The 25,070-nt window shown below is 47.4% G+C and overlaps 2 protein-coding genes across 3 annotated transcripts in view; both read right to left on the minus strand.

Moving 5' to 3' along the window:
• Positions 1-900: 900 nt before the first annotated feature.
• LOC148042372 (dehydrogenase/reductase SDR family member 13-like) lies at positions 901-7,535 on the minus strand. Its single transcript, XM_087702860.1, has 5 exons — positions 7,355-7,535; positions 4,883-5,001; positions 3,690-3,813; positions 2,504-2,815; positions 901-1,488 (listed from the first exon to the last, which is right to left on the minus strand). Exons 1-5 carry the CDS (start codon positions 7,479-7,481, stop codon positions 1,196-1,198), a joined length of 975 nt encoding a protein of 324 aa, XP_087558986.1. The 5' UTR covers positions 7,482-7,535; the 3' UTR covers positions 901-1,195.
• Positions 7,536-21,771: 14,236 nt separating this feature from the next.
• The window catches only part of PHF12 (PHD finger protein 12), a 57,404-nt gene continuing 54,105 nt past the window's right edge, over positions 21,772-25,070 (minus strand). For both annotated transcript variants that reach the window (XM_087702922.1, XM_087702921.1), the window contains exon 15: positions 21,772-22,715. In XM_087702922.1, the coding sequence (XP_087559048.1) occupies positions 22,363-22,715 (353 nt within the window). In that variant the 3' untranslated portion in view covers positions 21,772-22,362. The remainder of the gene's footprint in view (positions 22,716-25,070) is intronic.

Genomic DNA, 25,070 nt, shown 5'->3' on the forward strand with positions numbered 1-25,070 from the left:
ATTGTATAAGTTTAAGTGCTAATGCGAGTATTACTTGATATCTTCCAATCACAAAATTATGCCAGCTGCTTTTTCATTTCTTCTTTGACCCTCCTTATTGAGATCTACTGGATGATTGCTTAAAAGAGTCCACAAATCTTCCTCTACAGAAACATCTCCATTTTTAGCCTCCATGAGAGATCATTTGTTTCACCAAGAGGAGCCACATGAAATCCTCCTGCTGTCACAGAGAGCATCTCGCTGTCCTCACAGGCCAGTCATCCTCAAGCTCCCACAGGTTCACGAAGAAACTTTTACCTCAGAAAAATATTACCGGCACTTTGTGCATTTCTCGGCCCATAACCTGTCAGGGAATTGCACAGCCGGTGTCCAAATGGAGTGAGAAAGACTGACACGAACTGGTTTTGTATAAGTAAATATATTTACAGTAAAGAAAACAAGAAATCAACACAGCAGGGACATCCTGAGGTAAATCAGAGAGCACAGGGTGCACACAGCAGGCAGAGAAAAAAAGGCGGGAAACCAGGGAACTCCCCCTTTTCACTCTCAGCAACCAATCACAGCCCAGGTTACCTCAGGCAGTGGCCAGCTCTCTTCAAGTAATTAGCTACAATTGTGTGTGCTTACTCGTTGTACCACCTTTCACTACTCCAGCTATTAATCCCCACAATGAATTCCACAATGACTTTATCGGGAATTAAATGCTTGTCTCAGCTGTGCCAAAAACCCCTCGGTGTGTGTGGGGGGGGGAGGGGGGTTGTATTCCCCACAGTTTCATCTCCTGGTTTACAGGAAGTACAACCACAACTGGGACCAGAATTTCTGTTTCTAAGCAACACAGTTGTTAAATGAGTTGCGCCCGACTTTGCAACTTTTTTGGCCATGGTTGTTAAGTGAACAACGTCAGTTATTAAGCAAATCGTTCAGTCGTTAAGTGAGTCTGGCTTCCCCCATTGCCTCTGCTTTGTAGGAAGGCTGCTGGGAAGGTCACAGATAATGACAGATCACGTGGTGCCAGGATGCTGCAACCGTCACAAATACATGTGGGTGGCCAAGTGCCCGAATTTGGATGGTGTGACTGTCCTAAGTGCAAAAACTGTAACTCACTTTTTTAAAGTGGTGTTATAGCTTTGAATGGTCACGAGATGAATGATTATGAATCAGGAACTATCTGTAATTGGACGCCCACTTTCAGTTACCCAAAATGCCGCCTCTGTTTTTCCGTGTCTGAAGTGGTCAGTCCCAGCAGCAACTCACTGAATTCCCAGAGCTTCTCGGCCACCTGGTCATCGCAGGCTTGTGGCCAGGGCACCTTCGGCAGGCAGTCCACGAAATACCTCCCGCTCAGCCTCTCGATTCCCTCCTCGGTGGCGCAGTAGATGGAGGTCTGGGCACCACTTTTCCCACCTCGGAGGAACGGTTTGATGGTCCGCAGCAGCCAAATTACCCAACGGGGATGGGAGTGAGCAATTTCGGTTTGAACAAATCCTGAAAACAAAGGCTGTTAAAGTAGGGTGGAGAGGAAAGATTGTCCAGATTTTTTGGGGGGGGGGGGTTTCCCATATGAACCCTCCGCACAACACCTCTCCCCCCAGTGGTGGATTCCTACCGGTTCAGACTGGTTCGGCCGAACTGGTAGTAACTTGGTGACCTGTCACGCCCCCCGAACCGGTTCTCTTGCTGGGGTTGTAGGCGCCATCATCTTGTTTTTTGCTTCTGCGCATGTGCAGAGCAATTTTAGTTGTACTGTGATGCACGAACAGTGCGCCACTGAGCGAACTGGTAGTAGTGTCTGCTGGGACCCCCCACTGCCCCCCCCGGAATCATGGGCCATTTGGGCAACCCAGAAAACTTTTCAGAAGGCCAAGAGCTGACGTCGAGTGCCAATGGGGCATATGTGGTTGCGTGTTTACGTCTGTACATGTGTGTGTATGTGTGAGCTGCTTTGAAGACATGAATCCACTGCAGTGAGGTGGTAATACATTCAAATAGATAACATGAAATAATAATGTTCTGATAGGATATTTATAGCTCAGGATTGAAGTGTGGAAGTGTTGAAGTTTCATCACCCAACTATCTTACATCATCAGTGCTAGAAGGGAGTGGAGTTTGTGGACAGGAGGAAGAAGAGGAGAAGAAGGGAGAAAGAGGGAAGGAGGAGAAAAAGAAGGAATAAAAGGAGGAGGAGGAGGAGGAGGAGGAGCAAAGGGAAGGATGGGAGGAACAAAAAAGGCAGGAGGAGGAGGACAAAGAGGAGTAAGAGACTGGGGAAAGCCTCATCCCTGCCTTAGGCAGGGGGTTGGACTAGAAGACCTCCAGGGATACTTTCTACCCTAGGATTCTAGGATTCTGGACCCAGGAGGATGGGAGATGTCTCCCTCCCCAGCTGAGCTCTGCATAGCGGGTTGAGGGAGCCTCAGTGGGAGAGAAATGCCTGGCGGAGTCACTGAAGGACTTGGGAGAGGCTCCATCTGGGGCGCCTTGGAGCCGGACTCTTACTCACCTGGATGAACCGCGTAGCAGGTGACGTTGGTTCCTTCCAGCCGGTTGGCCAACTCTCTTGCGTGGAGAATGTTGGCTAGTTTGCTGCTGCTGTACGATTTTATCACCTGCCACATCCCTTCCACCGGCTTGTAGATGGTCCAAAAGTCGATTTCCCCAAAGGAATGCATATTCGAGGCCACGATTACGATCCTGCTCGGGGCGCAGCGCTTCAGCCGGTCCAGGAGCAGGTGGGTCAGCAGGAAGTGGGCCAAGTGGTTGACCTGGAAATTCTGGTTAAAGTCATCGATGGTTTGGCCACATTTAACAACTCCTGCCAGAAAAATAAGATGTAGGCTTACGGCGCAACCTTTCGCGATCATTGGAGGTTACCACGGACGTAATAACCGAAAGGTAATTATGACTCGGTTGTGAAGTTCCACTGGCTCCCCCTTGGTCACAGGATCACATGTTGTGTGCTTGGAAACAAATTGGCTGCAATTTGTACTACTTGTGTCAAAGAAAAAAAGGCATTTACTCGGAAATTTTAGCAAAAACACCTGATAGTGAACAAAAAAACGTAAAATCGCATTCGTCACAGGAGTGACTTTGGGCCAATCACCGGGCGGCTCTGATCCCACCCACCCCAAGGGGTTGTTGTTTGAGAAAATACTGGAGGAGAAAGTTGTGTTGAATCTGTTCACTTCCTTACTTGTAAAAATAATGCGCCTGACTAAACCTCGGTGACAAAACCGCGCTGACAAAAGCGCGCCGACGAATGAGCGCTGAAGCGCGCCGACAACAGCGCGCCGACAGAAGTGCGCTGTAACCCTAAACCTAAACCTAACCCTAACCCTAACCCTAACCTAACCCTAAACCTAACCCTAAACCTAACCCTAACCCTAACCCTAACCCTAACCCTAACCCTAACCCTAACCCTAACCCTAAACCTTACCTTAACTTAAATTGCGCTTCTGTCGGTGCGCTGCTGTCGGCGCACTTTTGACATCGTGGTTTTAGCGCCGCGGTTTTGTCGGCGCGCTTTTGTCGTTCACACATTTGTCGGGTCACGGAAAAAACAAACTGTCAGAAATGGGAGAGAGCTGCTTCACAAGTTACGGCCAAATCCCCAAAGGAATGCTGGAGACAGCCACCATCTTTCCCTTTCCTCGCCCGGAGACCCTGGGGAGGGTCTGCTCTGCCCCCACCTGCGTTGTTGATGAGGATGTCCAGACGGGGCTCCGATTTTAAGAAGATCTGCGCAAAAGCTCGCACGGAGTTCAGGTTTTTCAAATCCAGGATCATCAGGATCACCTCCGAGTTCCCACTTTCCTGGAAAAGGAGTGGAAGGCATCCTGAGCTCTGGGATCCGCTGCAGTTTCCAAGGCCGATCCAGTTTACTCACCTTCTACGTAGGTCTCCTCATCTCCTAGCAATCTCTTTGGGTGGTGCGTAATAAAATGATACAGGCAGTCCTTGACTTATAACCACTCACACTTTCGACCCTTGCAACATCCCCATGGCCATCTGATCAAAATTTGGGCGCTTGGCAACTAGCAATATTTCCGATGGTGGCAGTGTCCTGGGGTCATGTGATCACTACTTGTGATTGTCCCAAGAGGATTCAGACAACCAAGGCCAGTCCGGGGGGGGGGGGGGAATGGATTCACTTAACGATCATGTGATTCGGTTAGCAACTGTAGTGATTTGCCTAACAACCCTGGCAAAAAATTAGGCCTGGTTGACTTAACAACTGTCATGGTTGCCTCTGCTCAGTCATTCAGAAAGAAAAACCCTCGACTCCAAAGAATTAGAGAAAAGGTGTGTTTACTAGGAAAGAACTGAATACGGCTAACTCAGGCAAGATCTGAAGCACAAATACACGAAGCACCAAATTGAAACAAACCCCAGAGCCCACCCCACAATAGCCAGACAACCAGAGTCCAATCATTGGCCAAGATGATGTTTTGGGAAATTCTTTGATTCAGGTGCACCGTTCCTTCCTTCTGCGTACCGTCATACCGTTGGCCTTGAGGATGGTAAACAAAACCCAAGCTGGCAGCCTCATCGCTTCTCAAAATTTCCACTTTCACCTCGTGCCCTCCCCCAACCCCCGCCAAATGCCTGTTGCTCCCTCTCCCACCATTTCCATGGCAGCTGGAAAGAAAGCGAAGATGCACACTGTCTTGTCTGACTCTCCACTTCTTTGATATATATACGTATGTGTTGATGATTCATTTAAACATAGATTTCCACTTGCTTGTATAGCGTATTTTATCTGTGTTGCATATAAGGGATCACATGACTTCTTTAGATGCCGCACACAAAATAAATGAATAAAACACCTGTCCTGAATGCAGAAGAACGGAGGAAAGGAGAAAACCGCACGCCAGGCACTTACCCGTCTGATGTCGTACACAGCCGATTCTCCTCTCACTCTGTCGCAGCATGTCAGAATGACGCGGGCGCCTCTCCGGGCCAGATCCACCGCCGTGGCCTTCCCGATCCCACTATTCCCACCTAGGAAAGGGCAGAGAAAGGATTCACCGAGATCGCCCAGCCTTTGACGGGGATCCAGGAGCTGAGTCTGTATTTGTGCTTGTAGTTGTTATGGTGTCACACGGTGAAGCATTTCTCTGGCAGGGTTTCCTGACCTTGGCAACTCCCAGAATTAAAGTGAAGCAACATCTTAGAATTGCACAGGTTGAGATACGGTGGCTCAGGGCACGATTTTCACAACCGTTTCAGAGCAGTCTTGCATCAGCAAAGAAGAATGGATTACTGCAATGCGCTCTACATGGGGCAGCCCTTGAAGAGTATTCGGAGACTACAACTCGTCCAGAATGCAGCCGCGCGAGCGATTGTGGGTGCACCTCGGTACACCCACGTTACACCTATCCTCCGCGAGCTGCACTGGCTACCGATCGGTCTCCGGATACGCTTCAAAGTGCTAGTCGTAACTTATAAAGCCCTTCATGGTATTGGACCTGGGTACTTGAGAGACCGCCTGCTGCCAATTACCTCCCATAGACCCGTTAGATCGCACAGGGTCGGCCCCCTCCGGGTTCCGTCTACCAGCCAATGCCATCTGGCTACTACCCGGGGGAGGGCCTTCTCCGTGGCAGCTCCGGCCCTTTGGAATGAACTCCCCGCGGAGATTCAGACCCTCACCTCTCTCCAGGCCTTCCGAAAAGCCGTTAAAACCTGGCTGTGCCGGCAGGCCTGGGGTTGATGAGTTCCCCTCCCCTCTCGACTTGTATGATTGTGTGACTCTTGTGTATTTTAATTACGTGTATTGTGTTTGTATCCCCTTTTCCCCTTTTGAGTTGTTCGCCACCCTGAGTCCCTCCCGGAGAAGGGCGGCATACAAATAAACTAAATCTTAATCTTAAATCTTAAAATTACTCAGGGGAAATACAGGAGGTCCTTGACTTACAACCATTCATTTAGTGAGAGTTCAAAATTACAGCGGGGCTGAAAAGGTGATTTATAACTGTTTTTCAATTCACAATCCTTGCAGCATCCACAAGGCCTTTGAAAAGGTCGCTTTGCACTGAGATGGGTGGTAAACGAAAACAATAATAAAAAAATGGAAAGCATTTCTAAAAATGGGATGCAGTGCTTCTGTCTGACCAGAGGATGGCGCAAGTCTCCCAACACTGGCTCTGCAGAATGTCACTTTACTAACACAAGTTGCAAAATAATTTGAAGCTCAATGGTTGCATGCATGCACGGGTGAGAGTAGCTAAGTGATCCTCCTTCGTGTCTGGTATAGTACAGGAACCACACAGGTACAGACTCCAAGGGATACTTAGGGCTGCAGAAATAACAACTGCACCCCTTCCTTCCTTCCTTCCTTCCTTCCTTCCTTCCTTCCTTCCTTCCTTCCCTCCCCTCCCCTCCCCTCCCCTCCCCTCCCCTCCCCTCCCCTCCCCTCCCCTCCCCTCCCCTCCCCTCCCCTCCCCTCCCCTCCCCTCCTTCCTTCCTTCCTTCCTTCCTTCCTTCCTTCCTTCCTTCCTTCCTTCCTTCCTTCCGTCCGAGGAAGCCCCGGGGACGGCTGGCCTCTGCGGAGCCTCCTGGCTCAGTCCTGACCCGCTTTGTCCCCGAGGGGCTTTTTCTGGCCGGACTTTCTCGGTTGCGCCTGAAGCGCCTTCGGCTCAAGCTGGACCGGGATGGGGCAGAAACTCCGCGGAGAAACCTGGGTTGGGGTCGCCTTTCCACCCGCGTCTCCCTGGGACCTTCGCGCTGTGCTTTTGCTCCGGGAGTTTGATCTGCGCGGAGCCCCTGAGGTGGGAGGGGGGCTTATGGAAGGGAGGATGAGAGAGAGAGAGAGAAAGAAAAAGAAAGAGAGGGAGAGAAAGGAAGAGGGGGGCTTATGGAAGGGAGGATGAGAGAGAGAGAGAAAGAAAAAGAAAGAGAGGGAGAGAAAGGAAGAGGGGGGCTTATGGAAGGGAGGATGAGAGAGAGAGAGAAAGAAAAAGAAAGAGAGGGAGAGGAAGGAAGAGGGGGGCTTATGGAAGGGAGGATGAGAGAGAGAGAGAGAGAGAGAGAGAAAGAAAGAGAGGGAGGGAGAGAAAGAAAAAGAAAGAGAGGGAGAGGAAGGAAGAGGGGGGCTTATGGAAGGGAGGATGAGAGAGAGAGAGAGAGAGAGAGAGAGAGAGAAAGAGCGGGAGGGAGAGAAAGAAAAAGAAAGAGAGGGAGAGGAAGGAAGAGGGGGGCTTATGGAAGGGAGGATGAGAGAGAGAGAGAGGGAGGGAGAGAAAGAGAGGGAGAGAAAGGAAGGAAGAAAGAAAGAAAGAAAGAAAGAAAGAAAGAAAGAAAGAAAGAAAATGAGAGAGGCAATGCCATCAACCCCCCTTCCCGCCCAGCTTACCTGTGATGAGCACCGTCTTGCCCCGCAGGCTGACCGCGTTCCGGCACCGGGTGGCCGTCCCTAACTTGTAGGAAAGCAGCTCGTAGAGCTCCAGCAACACTCCCGCGGCCACCCGCAGCGCCTCCATGGCCCGATCCCTGCCCGGCCTCGCCAGCTGCCTTCCTTTTTATCTCCCAGGCCCTCCCCCGCCCCCGCCCCGCCTCCCGCCCCCTCCCCGCGGGTACCGGTATATCAGAGAATGCGAGCTCCCGAGCTCCAGGCACGCGCAGAGCCGCCCTACTATCGTCTACTCCTCTCAGTCTCTCCTGGTGGTATCCCGTCCTAGGAGGTCCCTAACCATCACTAGCCTGCAGCCCTCTGGCCCTCCCCCCCCCCGTCCCCTCCTGGGCTAGGAAGCGAGGGAGGGAAGGAGATGGGAAGGAGAAGGAGGGAAGCAGTGATGGAAGGAAGGAAGGTAGGAAGGAAAGAGGGATGGAGGGAAGGAGGAGGGAAACAGTGAAGGAAGGTAGATAGGTAGGTAGGTAGGTAGGTAGGAAGGAAGGAAGGAAGGAAGGAAGGAAGGAAGGAAAGAGGGGAGAGATGGAAGGAGGAGGAAAGCAGTGAAGGAAGGTAGATAGGTAAGAAGGAAGGAAAGAAGGAGGGAGGGAGGAAAGAAGGGAAGGAAGGAGATGGGAAGGGGAAACTTTCCTAGTTTTGTAAATACTAGGAGATGCTTATTGCATAACTTCGAATGTTCGCTAAGGGAATGTTTATATGCATTGGATTATCTGTAGGCTGTTTTTTTGTGTGCAAAAACCTCAGAGCTAGTTTTGCTTCTTCCGTCCCTGTATGGATCCATCCGTAAAGTTGTATTTTTTTATTCTTTCTGTTACGATATAGAGTACTACTTATATGGTATATAAAGGACAATAATGATTTTAATGTATAAGAGTGGGATGATTTGAATACCTGGGTATAATTGTATGTAGTGACCTTTTTATATTAGTAAGATCTTTGTATATTAAACAGATCAATGATGATGTAAGGAATAATGGATACATGCATGATTTAAATACTTAATCACTATATGGCTTAATAATTAATAATGGGAAACTATTTTTGGAATTCTGGATGATTGGTGACACTGTGGTTAATTGAAAATATGAATGTATATTATAAACTAATGGAAATTCTTTGTTCTATTCTTCGCTTTTCCTCCTTGGAGATAGGTGACGTTATAATACTTTAAAGACTTATTGTTATTTGATAGATAATTATGATTTCAAGGAAACAAGGATTGTTGCAAATGAAAGAATATTAATGGTAATTTGAACACATAATGCTCAAGGACAGGGAAATATCCAGTTATGTTTAATGCAAAACTAGTGATGTTATTCTTAATCTTAAGAATCGATGCACAAAAACCTGGAACCAAACGACACGCCTGATGAAATGGAGGAAAGTGTTTTTTTTTTGTTCTTCTCTTGCTTTGTTCTGTATGTGTTGTTTTGTTTAGAAAGAATAAAAATGTATCTAAAAAAGAAGAAGAAAAAAGAAAAAAAAGTTATACTTTGGTTAAAATAACGTCCCAGGAGTTTCTTTCGGTGTTGATGCAGCCACCATTAAGCCCAACATTTCCGTTGCTAAGCAGCACAGTTGCTAAATGAGTTTTGCCCCATTTGCCCACCTTCCTTTTCACACAGTCGTTAAGCAAATCAACGCAGTTATTAAGTGAGTTACACAGTTGTTAAGTGAATCTGGGTTTCCCTATTGACTGGTTGCCAAAAGGGGATCACATAAAACCGTCGTAAATATGAGTCACTTGCTAAGGGCCTGAATTTTGATCCTGTGTCCGTGGGGACACTGCGACGGGCGTTAAGTGTGAAAAACGGTCGTAAGTCACTTTTTTTCAGTGCCATTGTAACTTTGGACCGCCCCTAAACAAATGGCCATTAAGTCGAACACTACCTGCATAGCGACACAATGAAAGCACAGATTCACGTGACGTAGAATGGCCCACCTGGCGGGGTTGACAGCTCCAGAATTATTCATGCAATCAAGGTAAGTAACGGGCAGCCCTCGGAGGGTGGCGTGAAAGCATCGCGAGGGTCTTCAGGTCGCGCATTTCTCAACAAACATCTATGGGGATGGTCAGATATCCACTCCAGTCCATGTGCAGATCTGTCCGTTGGGGAAACAAAACCACCACTTCCAAAACCCATGGCACAACCTAGAACCGGGATGGGGAACCCGTGGCACACGTGTTACAGGTGGCACACGGAGCCACTTGTCACGGCACGCGAGGGGTTGCCCTGTCAGCTGAATTCAGCCTTTATTGGAGGCCGTTGTTCGCCGTCCTCAGGCCCCAGAGGCTTTATAGGAGCCTGGGGAGGGTGAAAAGAGCCCCCCCCCGCCCTCCCCAGAGCTTCCCTGAAGCCTCCGGAGGACTAAAAACGACCCTACGAGAAAACCGGAAGTCCGTTCCTAAACTTCCGGTTTGCCCCTAGGGCCAGTTTTTTGCTCTCCGGAGGCTTCGGGGAAGCTCCTGAAGTCTCCAGAGGGCCTCTGGTGTGGGGGAGGCTCTTTTCGCCCCCCCCCGGCTCCTATAAAGCTTCTGGAGCCTGGGGAGGGCACAAAAAGCATGCCAAAAATGGTGCGGAGGGGGGGGAAGCGCTGGTCATGCGCGCTGGGGTCGTTGATGTGGCACGCCTGTGCAGAACCCCTTGCATTTCCCACTCACCCACCCACCCACCCCGCTTTTGGCATGCAAGTCAAGAAAGGTTCTCCATCACTGACCCAGGAAAACAAACCCATCAGGAGAAGATTCAAGGGTCCATCTGCATTTAAAAGACAGAAGAGACTTTGGACAGAGAGGATGGCTGGTTTGAAGGAGGGGTCGAAGAGGCCAACAGCTCTCTCTCTCTCAACAGAGGGGGAGGGATACAAAATCATCTACCTCCAGTCTACAACAGGGTCCTCTCAGCAGTTCCAAGGAGGCTCCACCCCCATTTGCACCACTCAGGGGACCCTGAGGACAGAGATAAACCTCCAAGGAATATCAATCCTTCCATCCCCCACCATCCAGTCAGAGCTGAAGAAGCTTCTTGGATGAGAAGTGAAATGTCTTCAAAGGAAAACAAAAAAGTTTCTCAACAACAACAACAACAACAACAAAACGTTGAAGCTGAAATCCCCAGGGTGGTTGTGGAATTTCCTGGGAAGGAAATTCTGGGATTTGCAAGAATTGTGACCCAAAATCTCTGGTCACAGAAGGGAGCGCCAGATCCTCTGAGGGGTTCCACCACAAAACCGCGGTAGACGAAAGCGCGCTCGCCGAAAGCGCGTACGTGATGTCATCACAGCGCGACGAAAACAGCACGTGAATCGGCTTGCTTTAAAAGCTCTTTTTAAAGCGCCCTTTTTTCTCCGCGGTCATATTTGTCGCGCTGCTGATGACGTCACGTACGCGCTTTAATCAGGCGCGCTTTAGTGGACCGCGGTTTTGACGGGTCACGGTGTGGAAGAACATCGACTCGTTTGAGCTGTGGGACTGGAGGAGTGTCCTACATATTCCTTGCGTAGCCACAGTTACTAACAAGCAACCGAGCAACTCCTGGAGCGCCTAACACCAGGCGTGTCACTAGGAAGGCAGAACCCCAAGACGGCGTTACTTTGCCCGCGTCGTGCAAGGGAATCCGCTGGAGAAAGCAACTCTGCTCGGGAGGGAGAGCGGTAAAAAGAAACCAGGCCATCCGAGAACACCATCACAGCTGACCCTATAAAGGGCGTGGAGCAACTCACAGGAGTTGTGCAAGAGCAGAAGATGTAGAAAGACCCGGCCCAGACAATTAGCCACGGATAAGATCAGCACGAGGCCACTTAGGGCCTCACCTGCATCCTCAGAGTCACCTGAATCAGACTGCAGATGGGCGTGGAAGCGTCGTGCGATTGCCCAAAAGGTCTGTTGTAAAAAGGAGACAGATGGCGTCAAACCCCTTCCCCTCTTTTGAGGGAGGGCTGCTTAATTTTGACATAGACGGCCTCTTTGAGCCCTTTTTAAAGCCAGTGGTCCTCTGTCCAGAATGGGGACTTTCTCCCTCTTCAAAAGAGCCACCTTTGTCTTTCAAATGCAAATACGGAATCTTCTCCCGATGGATTTCTTCTATGTTGCGCCACGCATTTGTGAAGTGGTTGTTTTGCTTCTCCAACGTACAGCTCTGCACACGTCTCACTGCTTTGTGCCGCATACGTCACATTGCTCAGTTTGTGTCAGTTTGCGTTGTCTCCTTGGAGTGGAGAAGCTTGGTGCACTTTGTGGTTTAAAGTGTGTAGTTACTCTGTTTCCCCGAAAATAAGACAGGGTCTTATGTTCTTTTGACCCCCCCAAATTTTGCTTGGGTCATATTATCAGGGAAGGTGTATTTATTTGGGGTTGCCAAGTGGCTGCTCTCTTGCGAGCAGGCGCCCAAAGAGCGGGCACAGCCTCAAGGGCAAATGGTTGTGTTGCGCTGTCGCAGCAGCGCAACAAAGCCACCATGAGGTGACCACGCTCATGAGCAGCCGCCCGGCAAACCCCCTTTCTAGCCGGGCAGAGCGCCACTCAGTAATATCCCAAAGGGGCTACGCCGCATGGTGCTCTGCCCGGCTGGGAAGAGAGGTTGCGTGAGCACTTGTCTGTCTCCAGCTCGCGTGCCTCCCAGCCTCACTATGCCCAGCTCTCCCTGCAGGACTGGGCCAGGGTGCCACCGCCGCCGAAGCCCTGCCACCGCCGCTGCGCCACCATGCTGCCGCCACTGCCCTGCTGCCACCAACAACTTCCTTGTCTTATTTTAGTTCTTTTTCTTTTCCCTCCTTGCTGGCAGGGAAACTTTCAGCCCAGAGGTATACACTTCTGATGACTCCCGTGGGTGGTGAGAATCAAAATGTAAACACTGTTCTCTTGGGTGGGGAGGCTGTCTGTAAACTTCAGCGTTGAGGCTTCTGTCTGCCTTAAGGTGCACTTAAAACACAGGCTATTTTCCTTGACATCTTCCTGAGTGAACCTAATGTATCTGTCCACAGAACTGATGTGTTTAGTGAAGGCCTCCAATCCCCGTGTCTTTATCTTGACCCAGATATCGGCCACATACCTACACCAGTGAGTGGGTGGAATTCCTATGAAGGAGTTTAAACCTTTGGTTTCCACCTCTTCCGTGTAGAAACTGGCCACAGTGGGGGACACAAGTGAACTCATGGAACAGTTTTGTCTGTCGAAACCTTTGTGGTATTTGAAATAGATAGCGTACCTACCGTATTTTTCAGAGTATAAGATGCACCTTTCCCTCGCCAAAAAGAGGGTGAAAATTTGGGTGCATCCTATACACTGAATGTAGTCCCCCGCCAACCAGAGGCCAAAAACGCGAGGCATGGAGGCAGTGATGGTCTGTGGCAATCCCTGCAGCCTGGAACAGCTGACTGGGGTATTCCGGCAGGCCAATCCACCCGCCAATCAGCTGTGCTGAATCAGGCTGCAATAAGTGCTGAAGCTGACCTGACTGGTCAGAGTTTGCAGCAGCAATCACGTTCAGGAAGCACACACAAGTAACTGATTCAGCAGGATTCGAAATCATAATATACAATACAATATGTACAATAAGCAGGTTTTCCAAGGTAGCAGTAAATACAAGCAAAACACTAGTTTAGTTTAGTTTTAGTTTCACTTTATTTGTATGCCGCCCTTTTCCCTGGGGGGACTCAGGGCGGCTCACAGTTCAAAAGGGGTGGGGGAAGGACAAACAATTTACAACATAAAAGCACTACATCATTTAAGATCTCAACAGTCACACAATACGAGTAGGGGTTAGAGTCTTTAACCCCAGGCCAGCCGGGATAGCCAGATTTTAAGTGTGGCGCGGAAGGTCTGGAGGGTGGTGAGGGTCCGGATCTCCACGGGGAGTTCGTTCCAGAAGCAGTTTTACTTTCCAATCCACTAGCAGTTTTACTTTCAGTTTTCAGCTGAAAGCCAAGCTCCTTCCTGTCTCCTTGTTGCTCACACAGCAAATACTGTTTCAGAGTCCAAATAGATCCCATTGGCTGACTTAGTTGCTATGCCTATTCATTGGCTGACCTTGTTACCATGGGTTCCAAGTCATGAACTCTCACACACTGACAGGATGCTAGCCAGCTGAATACCATGGATACTGGTAGGCAGAGGCAGAATTTTTCTTCTCATTTTCCTCCCCAAAAACTAAGGTGCGTCCTATATTGAGCCAAGGTGGCACAGTAGCTAAATGCAGCACTGCAGGCTACTTCAGCTGACTGCAATTCAGCAGTTCGGCTGTTCAAATCCCACCAGGCTCAAGGTTGACTCAGCCTTCCATCCTTCCGAGGTGGGTAAAATGAGGACCCGGATTGTTGTTGCTGACTCTGTAAACCGCTTAGAGAGGGCTGAAAGCCCTATGAAGCAGTATATAAGTCTAACTATTGCTATTGCTATACTCTGGAGCATCTTATACTCCGAAAAATATGGTATTTCAAATACGAAGCATACAGTAAGCTACCCATGGTTGTGAAAGTTGGACTTTGAAGAAAAACAACACAGGAAGAAAATCAACTCGCCAAATTGTTGGAAATGTGATTCCGAATCGGGCACGTACTGCCACATGCGGTGGTCGTGCCAAAAAAACAAAAGAATATTGGCGGAAAATCCAAAAGTGGCTGATAGAAATAACCGAAGAGGAAATAGAATTCACGCCAGAACTATTTCTTTTGGGAATCATAAATGATAAACATAACAAGGGGGTAATCTACTTAACAATACATATCATTACGGCAGCAAGAATGATCTTTACCCAAAACTGAAAAAACAGGGAAATTCCACAAGAAGAGGAAGTAATTAGGAAAATTCTAACTTGTGTTGAAATGGATAAATTAACGTGGGAATTGAAGAACAAAGACGAATCCGAATATTATAAGATCTGGGATAAATTTTATCAATGGTTGTGTTGCAGAAAATGACAGACTTAGATGTCTCGGGATGCAGCAGCCAGGTTCAGAAAGCTAGCCCATGGCTAGTATCGCAAGTTCTGAAGAACCTTCATTATTGAAGCATGTGTTTTTATACATTCACAAAAGGGGCGCCACACGGAAACACTTAACTCATTTCTTATTGGTTACCTTGAGGAAAAAGCCTTATAAGTAGATGGGGGGTCTTCCTTCTCCTCTTGTCTTGGGCCCTAGGTCCTGTTCTGACCCCCACCTTGTTCGTTCAGAAACGAAAGCCACACACAGCTTGCAAAGGAATGTTTTTATCAGTCCCGGCTCGGACTGGCTGCAAAACAAGATTATATAAAGCAAAACGCTTATCCAAGTTCTTCTTCTCGATGCAAACAAACAGAGACTTGACTAGGACAGGAACGGAACTGAATGGAACGAACGTTGACTTCTGCAACTAAGGCGTGGCACCATCAGTCTTTTATCCGCAGGAGGAGAGATTCTAATGAGCCACAGCTGCTCGTTAACATCTCCTGTGAGCATCCTGAAACCACTCACAGGAGGTTTCTGTGTCAGAGTTTGATAGCAGCTCCAAAGGCTTTTACCGAGCCACAACAGGTCCCGACTACGGGTCTCTAGGCGAACTTTAGCTGAACCTTGTGGTTTTGGGCTTTTGACATAAGGACATTTACTGGAACATTTACTGGACTTCTGTGGTTGAAGGCGGATGGCATTTCCCTGTCTTCTTACAAGCAAGCTTTTTATCTGTCCCTTCTGCCACGCCTTGTTTTTATATTTTAATTCACATTTTATTCTGCTTTATTTGGAACAGAAAAGACCCCAAATAAGCCATGACTAAGATTTATAGAATGGAGGTTAGAATCACGTATGAAATTATAATAGAAAACAAAGCAACACGGTTGGAAATATGATATCTTTATATTTGCAAATACCGAATAGACCAATTGTAAATAAGCACGGTGGTTATAATATTTAACATTATATTTTAGCATGTAGGGCAAAGGCATTGCCAGGACAACCGGGTCCAATGTTTTAATGTGTGTTCAATTAAAAAAAAAAAATTAAAAAAGGAAGAACATCAACGCGGTTGAGCCGTGATACTGGAAAAGACGCCTGCCTGCTCCTCGGACAGCAAGGGGACTAACAAGCAAGGACTCGCGCATAGACAGGTCTATGACAATTTGCCACAGCCATTAGAGCCGAGGTGGCGCAGTGGTTAGAGTGCAGTACTGCAGGTCACTTCAGCTGACACTTATCTGCAGTTCAGCGGTTCTAATCTCACTGGCTCAGGGTTGACTCAGCCTTCCATCCTTCCGAGGTGGGTGAAATGAGGACCCGGATTGTTGTTGGGGGCGATATGCTGACTCTGTAAACCGCTTAGAGAGGGCTGAAAGCCCTATGAAGCGCTATATAAGTCTAACTGCTATTGCTATCTATCTATCTATCTATCTATCTATCTATCTATCTATCTATCTATCTATCTCTATCTATCTATCTATCTATCTATCTATCTATCTATCTATCTATCATCTATCTATCTATCTATCTATCATCTATCTATCTATCTATCTATCTATCTATCTATCTATCTATCTATCTATCTATCTATCTATCTATCTATCTATCTATCTATCTATCTATCTGGGTGAAATGAGGACCCAGACTGTGGGGGCGATATGCTGACTCTGTAAACCGCTTAGAGAGGGCTGAAAGCCCTATGAAGCGGTATATAAGTCTAACTGCTATTGCTATTTGCTCTTGCCAACCAACTCGCTGAGGGTTAAAGAGTTACACCAATATCACGGAAACGGTGGAACAGAATCGTTAAAGAATGGATGCCAAAGGAGGGAGGGACAGAAAGAAATGTGAATGACGAACATTAGAATATTTTTTTTAATTTGTTTTAATGAAATTGCCCCACGGTAGCTCTCCTGCAGTCAGTGGGCTGTGGCGAGTTGGTCACAATAAGTTGGCTGCAGGGTGTTGTCCCATTCCGGCACAATAACACCAGACATGTCACTGGAAAATCAAAAGCACCAAAGTGTGTGTCTCACTTACTTTGGCCATGTCATGCGGGGGGAATTCACTGGGGAAAACAATTACAGAAGAGGGTTTGGTCGAAGGAAACCTGGCCGCCAAAGAACACGGTAACTGGACACCGTCGAAGCCGATGAGCATGGGATAACTCAAAGAAGTGGTACAAGATGGGAAGATGTGGAGAGACACGGCCCAGAGGATTGCCAAGGGTCTATAACAGAATAAGGGAAGGGGCCTTGGAGGTCTTCTAGTCCAACCCCTGCTCAAGCAGGAGGCTCTGTAGCATTCAACTTTAGGAAACTTCTAGTCCAGCATGGCGCATATCTGAGCTGGGCTGAGGTTAGTTGTGTCGCCGTAAGTGGTTCTGTTCTGTCCCCACTTCCTCGCTCGTTAACAGACGACAGTCAGACAAACTTAAAAGGAAAGAACTTTATCAGTCCTCGGCTCAGACTGGCTGCGAGCCCAAAAATAAACATAGACAAAGTCTCTGACAAGAGATAACAGAATGCAAAACAAAACTCTCTTACGGCAAAACCAGGTGTCCAAAAAGAAAGCAAAGCACTCCACCAAGTGTCTCTTTGAATCAGGGTTACAGAAAGCAAATCACTTCTCCAAGTGTCTCTCACAAACAAACCACGACCGATGAACGATGAACGTTGACTTCTGCAACCAGGGCATGGCACCATCCGTCCTTTTATCTCCAGAAGACGACACTAAGGAGCCCCAGCTGCATTGTTAATCTTGCATCCCTGTGATGTTCCCGTGGTTTGTCCATGAGGCCAATGTGGAGAAAAGACAGGACACGAACTTTCTCGGGATGGAGCGACCCAGATTGGGGTCTGAGCGCCCCTTTTATTGAGATAGGACAAAGGCAGGAGGAGCAATCAGCATGTGATTTAAGACAGCCTGTCAAACTACAATTGCTAATCTACTGCTCAGTCTATATATGGTCAAATCCTGGATGTCAATGGTAGGGCACATCTCAGAATGTTATGTTATGCACTATCAGGATGTTATGGCGTTCTAGGAGTTTGTTTTCTCCTGTGTGGTTCAGCGTGGCTCTGAATGCCCTGGTACAAACTGGACCATGGGTGACACACACCTACACAAGGAACTATATTACAACACATCCCGACTCAACTCACAGCAAACTTCTGCTTAGTCACGATAGGTTCCATACGGATCTCTTCACTAGTGCAAGGCGCTTCCCTTGTGGGAATCTAGGTGAAGGTTGGAGGGACATCACAAGAGACCACGGACTCATCCAGGTGGAGTTGGGTTTCCAAACCTTGTTCTGGAATTCTCTTGGTGGAATGGGTGTGGTCAACATAGGAGCCAAGAAGGTGGCTGGATGTTTTGCAATGTTGTGAGTGACTGATTTGATTCCGCTGGACACTGAATGGCCTTAGTGGACTTTCCTCTCTGTGGATTTTGGGGGGTTACAACAGTTCATTTAGCGGCTGTTCAAAATCGCAACAGCACTGAAAAAGGGGACACGACCGTTTTCCACACTTACGACGGTTGCAGCATCCCCGGGGACACCTGATCAAAATCCAGATGCTTGATATATAACTGATATATACATGAATTGAAATACTTAACTACTATATGGACGAATAATTAATAATGGGAAACCATCCTTGGAAATCTGGATGATTGGAGACATTATGGTCAATTGAAAATATGAATGCTTTATTATAAACCAATGGGAATTCTTTTCTCCCAATCTTCGCTTTTTCTCTTTAGAGATAGGCGATGCTATAAATAGTTCAAAGACTTATTGTTATTTGATAGGTAATTATGAATTTATGAATTTAAGGAAATTATGAATTTAAGGAAATTATGAATTTAAGGAAATTATGAATTTAAGGAAATTATGAATTTAAGGAAATTATGAATTTAAGGAAATTATGAATTTAAGGAAATAAGGATGGTTACAAATGAAATAATATTAATGGTAATCTGAATGTACAATGCTCAATGACAGCGAAACATTTAGCTATGTTTAATGTAAACCAGTGACGTTAATCCTAAATTTTAAGAATTGATGCACAAAAACTTGTAACCAAACGACATGCTTGATGAAATGGAGAAAAGTTGCTCTTTGTTCTTCTCTTGCTTTGTTTTGCATGTGTTGTTTTGTTTAAAAAGAATAAAAATATGTATTTTTTTAAAGAAATTCAGATGCTTGGCAACTGGTTCACATTTATGACGGTTCCAGGATCCCGGGGCAATGTGACTCGCTTTTGCATCCTTCGGGGGGAGGGGGGGGGAAGCCAGATTCACTTAACAACCATGTTCCTAACTTAACAACCGCGGTGCTTCGCTTAACAATTGTGATCAGAAAGGTTTCAAAACGGGGCAAAACTCACTTAACAACTGTCTCGCCTAGCGACAAAAACATTTGGCTTAATCATAGTTGCAAGGCTACCTGTACTGTGGCTTGTTGATGACATCGTCCTTCAGTAACTGTTGTAAGCAGTCAATTATACCTGTTTCCTTAAAACTGCTCGGAGCATGGAACTCGTCCGTGTTCAGCGTAACTGAGCCTCTTCCTTTATCAGCCAGAGAGAGAGAGAGAAATACAAAACATAAAATATTACAGATGTACATCTAGTTCTGGTTTTGCAGACTGGGGGGTGTGGGTCCACATGAGTGGCCGGCGAGCACACATGCGCAACTCAATTTGTGCGAGTGGCATGCACACGTGTCTGCCGCTCGTTTCAATGGAATGCGTGTGCACGCTTGCCCGCGGTTTGCACAAGTGAGGGTGCGTGACAGCCAGGGCATGCTCGCCCGTTGTCTCCAAGGCCCGGTTGCAAACCCCTCGCGGCTCACTGGTGGGCCACAGCCCACAGTGTTCGGGAGCCCATTGTCTAGATTAGAGATATAGTTTTTTACTTGATTTGACACACCCAGGAAGCGGCACCCTCCTTCTAATAACACACAAGCACGTTGTGTCACCTCCATTTGCACCATCCTTTTCCACTCCCTTCTTCGGACCAGTTTAAAATGAGGTGCACACACAGGAAACAGAAGCGAAGAGTACATCGCGTCCTTTCTCACACCTGGCAGGTAGTTTTGGGTTCCCGTCTTTGAAAAAGTTTCCTAATCAAGAAAAAGTTTCCTAAGTGTCATTAGTGACCGGTCCCTCCAAGTTTTGACTGGCATCTCTTGGCTGAAGTTCCTTCCAGAGGTTGGATATGGGCAGCCTAGAGAAAAGGAGGACTGGGGGGAACATAGTCGGGGGGTCCCAGTATTTGAGAGGCTGCCACAAAGAAAAGGGGTGCCTGTGTCTACATATCCTCCAAAGCCCCAGAAGGCAAAATAGATATCACCATGCCCCCTACCAGGAGGTAACAAGGAAAAGAGGTCGTGAAGAGGGTGTGTAAGGGTCCTAAACAATCTTGGGGACCCTGCTCAAACATCGCTTACATGCCATGTCCTGGATAGAAGGGAGTGAAGGGAATAATCTTTTCTGCCGTCCTCACCACTCTGTCGGAAGCAGGGATGCTTCCAAATCAGAGAGTAATGCAATGTGACGGAATGTTCTCCATCATCCCTCTACAGAAGGTGGTGAGGACGGGGGTGGGGGGAGCATGATGTACTTTTCTCATGCCACGGGGCAAACGCTGCTGTGCCTGTTTCTCTCCACTGTTGAGTGACCACGCCAGCCTAGCACAGAAATGCGATGCTGCTAACTGGCTAAAGAAAAGAAGAATTAGGGGAGATGTGATAGCAGTGTTCTAATATTTGAGGGGCTGCCACAAAGAAGAGGGGGTCAAATTATTCTCCAAAGCACTCGAAGGCAGGACAAGCAATGGATGCAAACTAATCAAGGAGAGAAGTAACCTGGAATTAAGGAGAAACTTCCTAAAAGTGAGGACAATTAATTACTGCAGGGGTGTCAAACTTGATTTCATTCAGGGCCGCATCAGGGCTGTATTTGACCTGGGGGAGGGCGTGGCCAGCTTGACTTGTCACTCATGTCAAAGGCGCTTGTGGTTGCCCCGAGTGCCAGCAAAAATGGAGCCCGCGAGAGCTACGCACGGCCCTCCTGAGCTCCATCTGCAAAGGCACCGCAGGCTGGTCCTTCGCTGTCCCCAGGGTGAATTCCCTGTGGGCCAGATCTAAGCACCCCGTGGGCAAATCTGGTTCCCGAGCCTTGAGTTCGACACTAGTCGAACTAGTGGAACAGCTTGCCTTCAGAAGTTCTGGGTGCCAGAGGTCAACCTTGAACTACAAATTACTAATTTAAATTCTGGGAGATCCTTGGTGCTCTCCGACCTTGGTGGTTTTCTTGCAGACGTTTCGTAACCGAACTAGATAACGTCATCAGTGTACGGAAGAGATTCATCTGCTCACCAGCCTGTTTGCTACCAGGTTTCGGTGGCCCAGCGTTGTGTCTCCCACAGAAGCCCTGATATATCTAACCTCACCAAAATACCAGTCTGGAGCAGTGCAGGATTTTCACTTGGGTGAGGGATCAGAATTGGTGTCATGAGGGACTCTAGGTCTGGAGAAAGATGTGGGTCCTCCTGGAGTTGCCCATTTGGAACCAAGATCTTGTGGCCGGGCAACTTCTTGGCCACAGGCCGACTCTCAGCTTGCCCGAGGATGACAGCATTTGAGTTCTGGGCATGAGAAAAGAACCCTTGAGGGAACCTCCATCGTGGTGCCCCATCCTCCATGGTCAATAAGGGCCACATGGAAGCACCCGGCCCTCTTGCTGGACAGACAGCTGCCTCCCCTCCAGATCTGGGCACTAGGAACGCCAGGGGGTGGGTCATGACGGAGTCAGGGCTGAGCGGGGCAGGGGTCTTCGGGAGCGGTCCCATGGGACGGTGGTGATGGCAGTGATTTGTGGCCCCTTGGTGGGGGAGTCTCGACAGACAGGCAGACACCAGCGAGTGCCGTATTTTGTAGTTTTATATACAGAATACAGGAAAAAAGTTTCCGTAAAGCCTAAAACATAGCAATTACTTCTGTACATTAGAACTCAGCTGCTGAGAGAACAGGATGGGGGGGGAGGGTGGAAGGTGCGGTTTGGGGAGGGGGGGAAGAAGGGAGGGGGGGGGAAAGTATTGGAACAGAAGGGTGAAAAACAGGATTACGACAAAAAACGCTTTGCTACAATTAAGACAACCGGAGGCAACGTCATACCACATGTACCACTGTACACAGCTTTAAAAAACACTGAAAAAAATGCCATCAGTTGATGTATTTACACAGAGCCCAAAATACTTCTCGTCATCAGAAAACGGGAGGGTGGGGGGTGACGATGCCGGGGGGGGGGGGGGGGGGGAGAGAGACCTGGCCTCTCCCTGCCCAGCCCAGTCCTAGAAGGGCCGGGGAGGGGGGGCAGGAGGGATAGAGAGGCACAGGATGTGGGAGCACGGGGGGGGGGAGAAGAAAAAAACACCAACCGGCATATGGGGGGGGGGGAGAGAGAGCGCGCATCTTTACATTAAATAAAACAATGATAGTTGTATAGATTTTGCTGTATGAAAACTGTATTTCTCTTTTTTTTATATAAAAACTATTGTCACTGGCACAAAATAGAACAAGTTTTTTTTTTTTGATTATTTTACAACGGCGAGGGAGCGCGCTGGCCGCGGGGGCTACGACCCCCCCCGGCCGCCGCCCCGCCCCCTCCAACCCAGCATAGCCTCCGCGTGTGGCAGTTTCCTTTTTCCTTTTTTTTTCATTTTTTTTCGTCTTTTAAATGAAATGTATAGTACAAATATATGTGCAAATGCCCCTAAAACTTGAGCAAACCATTAAAAAAAAAAAAAAAATTGAAAGTTTCTTCATTTCATGCAAAGGGCCTCCAAAGTCTGCAGCCCCCACGGAGGAGAAAAAGAAAAAGAAATGCGGACAGACGGGGTGGGTGGGGGGGGGGTCGTGTCAAATGAACAGGCGTCTCTGATCCGGTGGGGGGTGGGGGGAGAGAGGAGGGGCTTCTCCCCCCCCCACCTCCCCGGGCCACCCCACGGCTCCTATGGCACTGAGTTGGACCGGAGCACGGGGGCCTGGGGGCCCCTGGGGGACAGCTTCTCCTCTAAGTCCGTCTCTTGGGCTAAGGCCGAGGCGTCCACCTTCGGATGCTTGGTTGCGAACTCTGTGATGCTGAAGACGAACTGCAGGCAGCCCAGCTTGATGTAGCTGCCGTGGTGCAGGAGGGCCGTGCCCTCCCAGCCGGCCCCGCTGCCCCCGATCAGGCTGGAGCTGCTGGCTCTGCAGCTGCAGGGCGGCTGGGGCTGGCCCTGCGCCTGGGCACGCATCGCGGAAGTCTCTTCGCCGGGAGGCGCCGACGGCTCTTCCTCTGGCGGCTTCCGGTTCTTGTGGCGCTCTGCAGGGAGAAGAGGCAGAGGATGGAGGCTGAGGGGGCAGACAGAGGCGCCCCAGACTATCCCACCTGCCCCCCCACCCCGTTTAATTGCAGGGAGTCCTCGACTCATGACCGCACAACATTAGTCGATGGTAAGATGGGCGGAAAATACATTTCACAAATAATAAAATGATAAATAAAATGAAAAGTTAAACAAAATAAATAAAAAATTAAACAAAGTAAATTGAAAATACATAAAATTTAAAAAGTAAACAAAAATTAAATTAAAATAACAAAATAGAAAATAAAATTAAATAAAAAATAAAAATAAATAAAAATAACATAAAATAAAAAATAGAAAACAAAAAATTAAATTAGAAACAAAATTAAGATAAAGTAAATAAAACAAAAAATTAAATTAAAATAAAATAAAAAACAAAATAAGAAACAAAATTAAGATAAAGTAAATAAAATAAAAAATCAAAATAACATAAAATAAGAAACAAAATTAAGATAAAGTAAATAAAATTAAAAATTAAATTAAAATAAAATAAAAAACAAAATAAGAAACAAAATTAAGATAAAGTAAATAAAATTAAAATTAAAATAACATAAAATAAGAAACAAAATTAAGATAAAGTAAATAAACTAAAAAATTAAATTAAAATAAAATAAAAAACAAAATAAGAAACAAAATTAAGATAAAGTAAATAAACTAAAAAATTAAATTAAAATAAAATAAAAAACAAAATAAGAAACAAAATTAAGATAAAGTAAAAAAAATTAAAATTAAAATAACATAAAATAAGAAACAAAATTAAGATAAAGTAAATAAACTAAAAAATTAAATTAAAATAAAATAAAAAACAAAATAAGAAACAAAATTAAGATAAAGTAAATAAAATAAAAAATTAAATTAAAGTAACATAAAATAAAAAACACAAAACAATTGTTCTGGCCCGCCAGTGGTCTGCGGAGCTGGCAGCCGAGTTGGGCAGTGAGGTGGGTTGGGGAGGAACCTGGGCCAGTCCTGGAGTCTGGGGAAGGCTTGGAGGGGGGCTCTGTGTCGGAGGCAGAGGAGGGGGGGGGCAGGGACATCTGGGAGTTAAGCTCTTATAGGCTTAACAGGGTTCTCCTGTTCTTCTGCCTCGCTGCTGCCTCCAGAGACTCCAGTCGGACAGCAGCGAGGCAGAAGAACAGGAGAACCCTGTTAAGCCTATAAGAGCCGAGGTGGCGCAGTGGTTAGGGTGCAGTACTGCAGGCCACTTCAGCTGACTGTTATCTGCAGTTCGGCTGTTCAAATCTCACCAGCTCAAGGTTGACTCAGCCTTCCATCCTTCCGAGGTGGGTAAAGTGAGGACCTAGACTGTGGGGGTGATATGCTGACTCTGTAAACCGCTTAGAGAGGGCCGAAAACCCTATGAAGCGGTACATAAGTCTAACTGCTATTGCTATTGCTTTTGCTAAGCCTGTTCCCAGTGCGTGCATGCGCAGAGCTGCCAGAAGGCAAGAAGAGTTAAGACAAAAAGGGCGACTGGGGAATCAAGGCTTGGAGATGGTTGCCCCACCCCCCCACAAGACATCAGAGAGGAGCAGAGGGACGGGAGCCTCTGCTAGGAAGCCATCCGTTTATATAGTTGGTTCGAGCTCAGAGAAATCCTATTCGACTCTGTGCTCCCGTTTGGCATTTGATCTAATTGGCAATTAGGTCTCCGCCATCATTTCCAGGGAGATAAAGGGGATTGCTTAGCAACATTGGAAGAGTTTTGGCAACTCAAGCAGGTATCGGTCGGATTCCTTACAGACTGTTTGCGAATCGTTATGGGCTGCGAGGGACCATAATCCACAGCCATTTGAATAAAAGAGGGTTTTTTTGGGACTAAGATTGTGATTTTTTTTCGTTTTCAGGAAGCCTAGCTCAGAACAATAATAAAATAAACACTGCCACTGCTAAGTTGAGTGAATTGCGTCCCATTTCACAAGATCTTTGCCATAGTTGTTAAGTGAATCACTGCAGTTGTTAGTCAATAGCAATAGCAATAGCAGTAGACTTATATACCGCTTCATAGGCCTTTCAGGCCTCTCTAAGCGGTTTACAGAGAGTCAGCATATTGCCCCCAACAGTCTGGGTCCTCATTTTACCCACCTCGGAAGGATGGAAGGCTGAGTCAACCCTGAGCCGGTGAGATTTGAACCGCTGACCTGCTGATCTAGCAGTAGCCTGCAGTGCTGCATTTAACCACTGCGCCACCTTGCCTCTTAGTCATTAAGTGAATATGTCATTAAGTGAACAGTGATGAAGTTAGTCGTTAAGTGAATAACGAGGAGGAAGGAGAGAATTCTGGGAAATGGTTTGAAAAAGCAGATGTCCATAGG

Source organism: Thamnophis sirtalis, unplaced genomic scaffold (assembly GCF_051295495.1).
Source record: "Thamnophis sirtalis isolate CommonGarterSnake01/CBP01778 unplaced genomic scaffold, rThaSir2_p1.2 scaffold_17, whole genome shotgun sequence".
In the NCBI taxonomy this organism is placed as follows: Eukaryota; Metazoa; Chordata; class Lepidosauria; order Squamata; family Natricidae; genus Thamnophis; species Thamnophis sirtalis.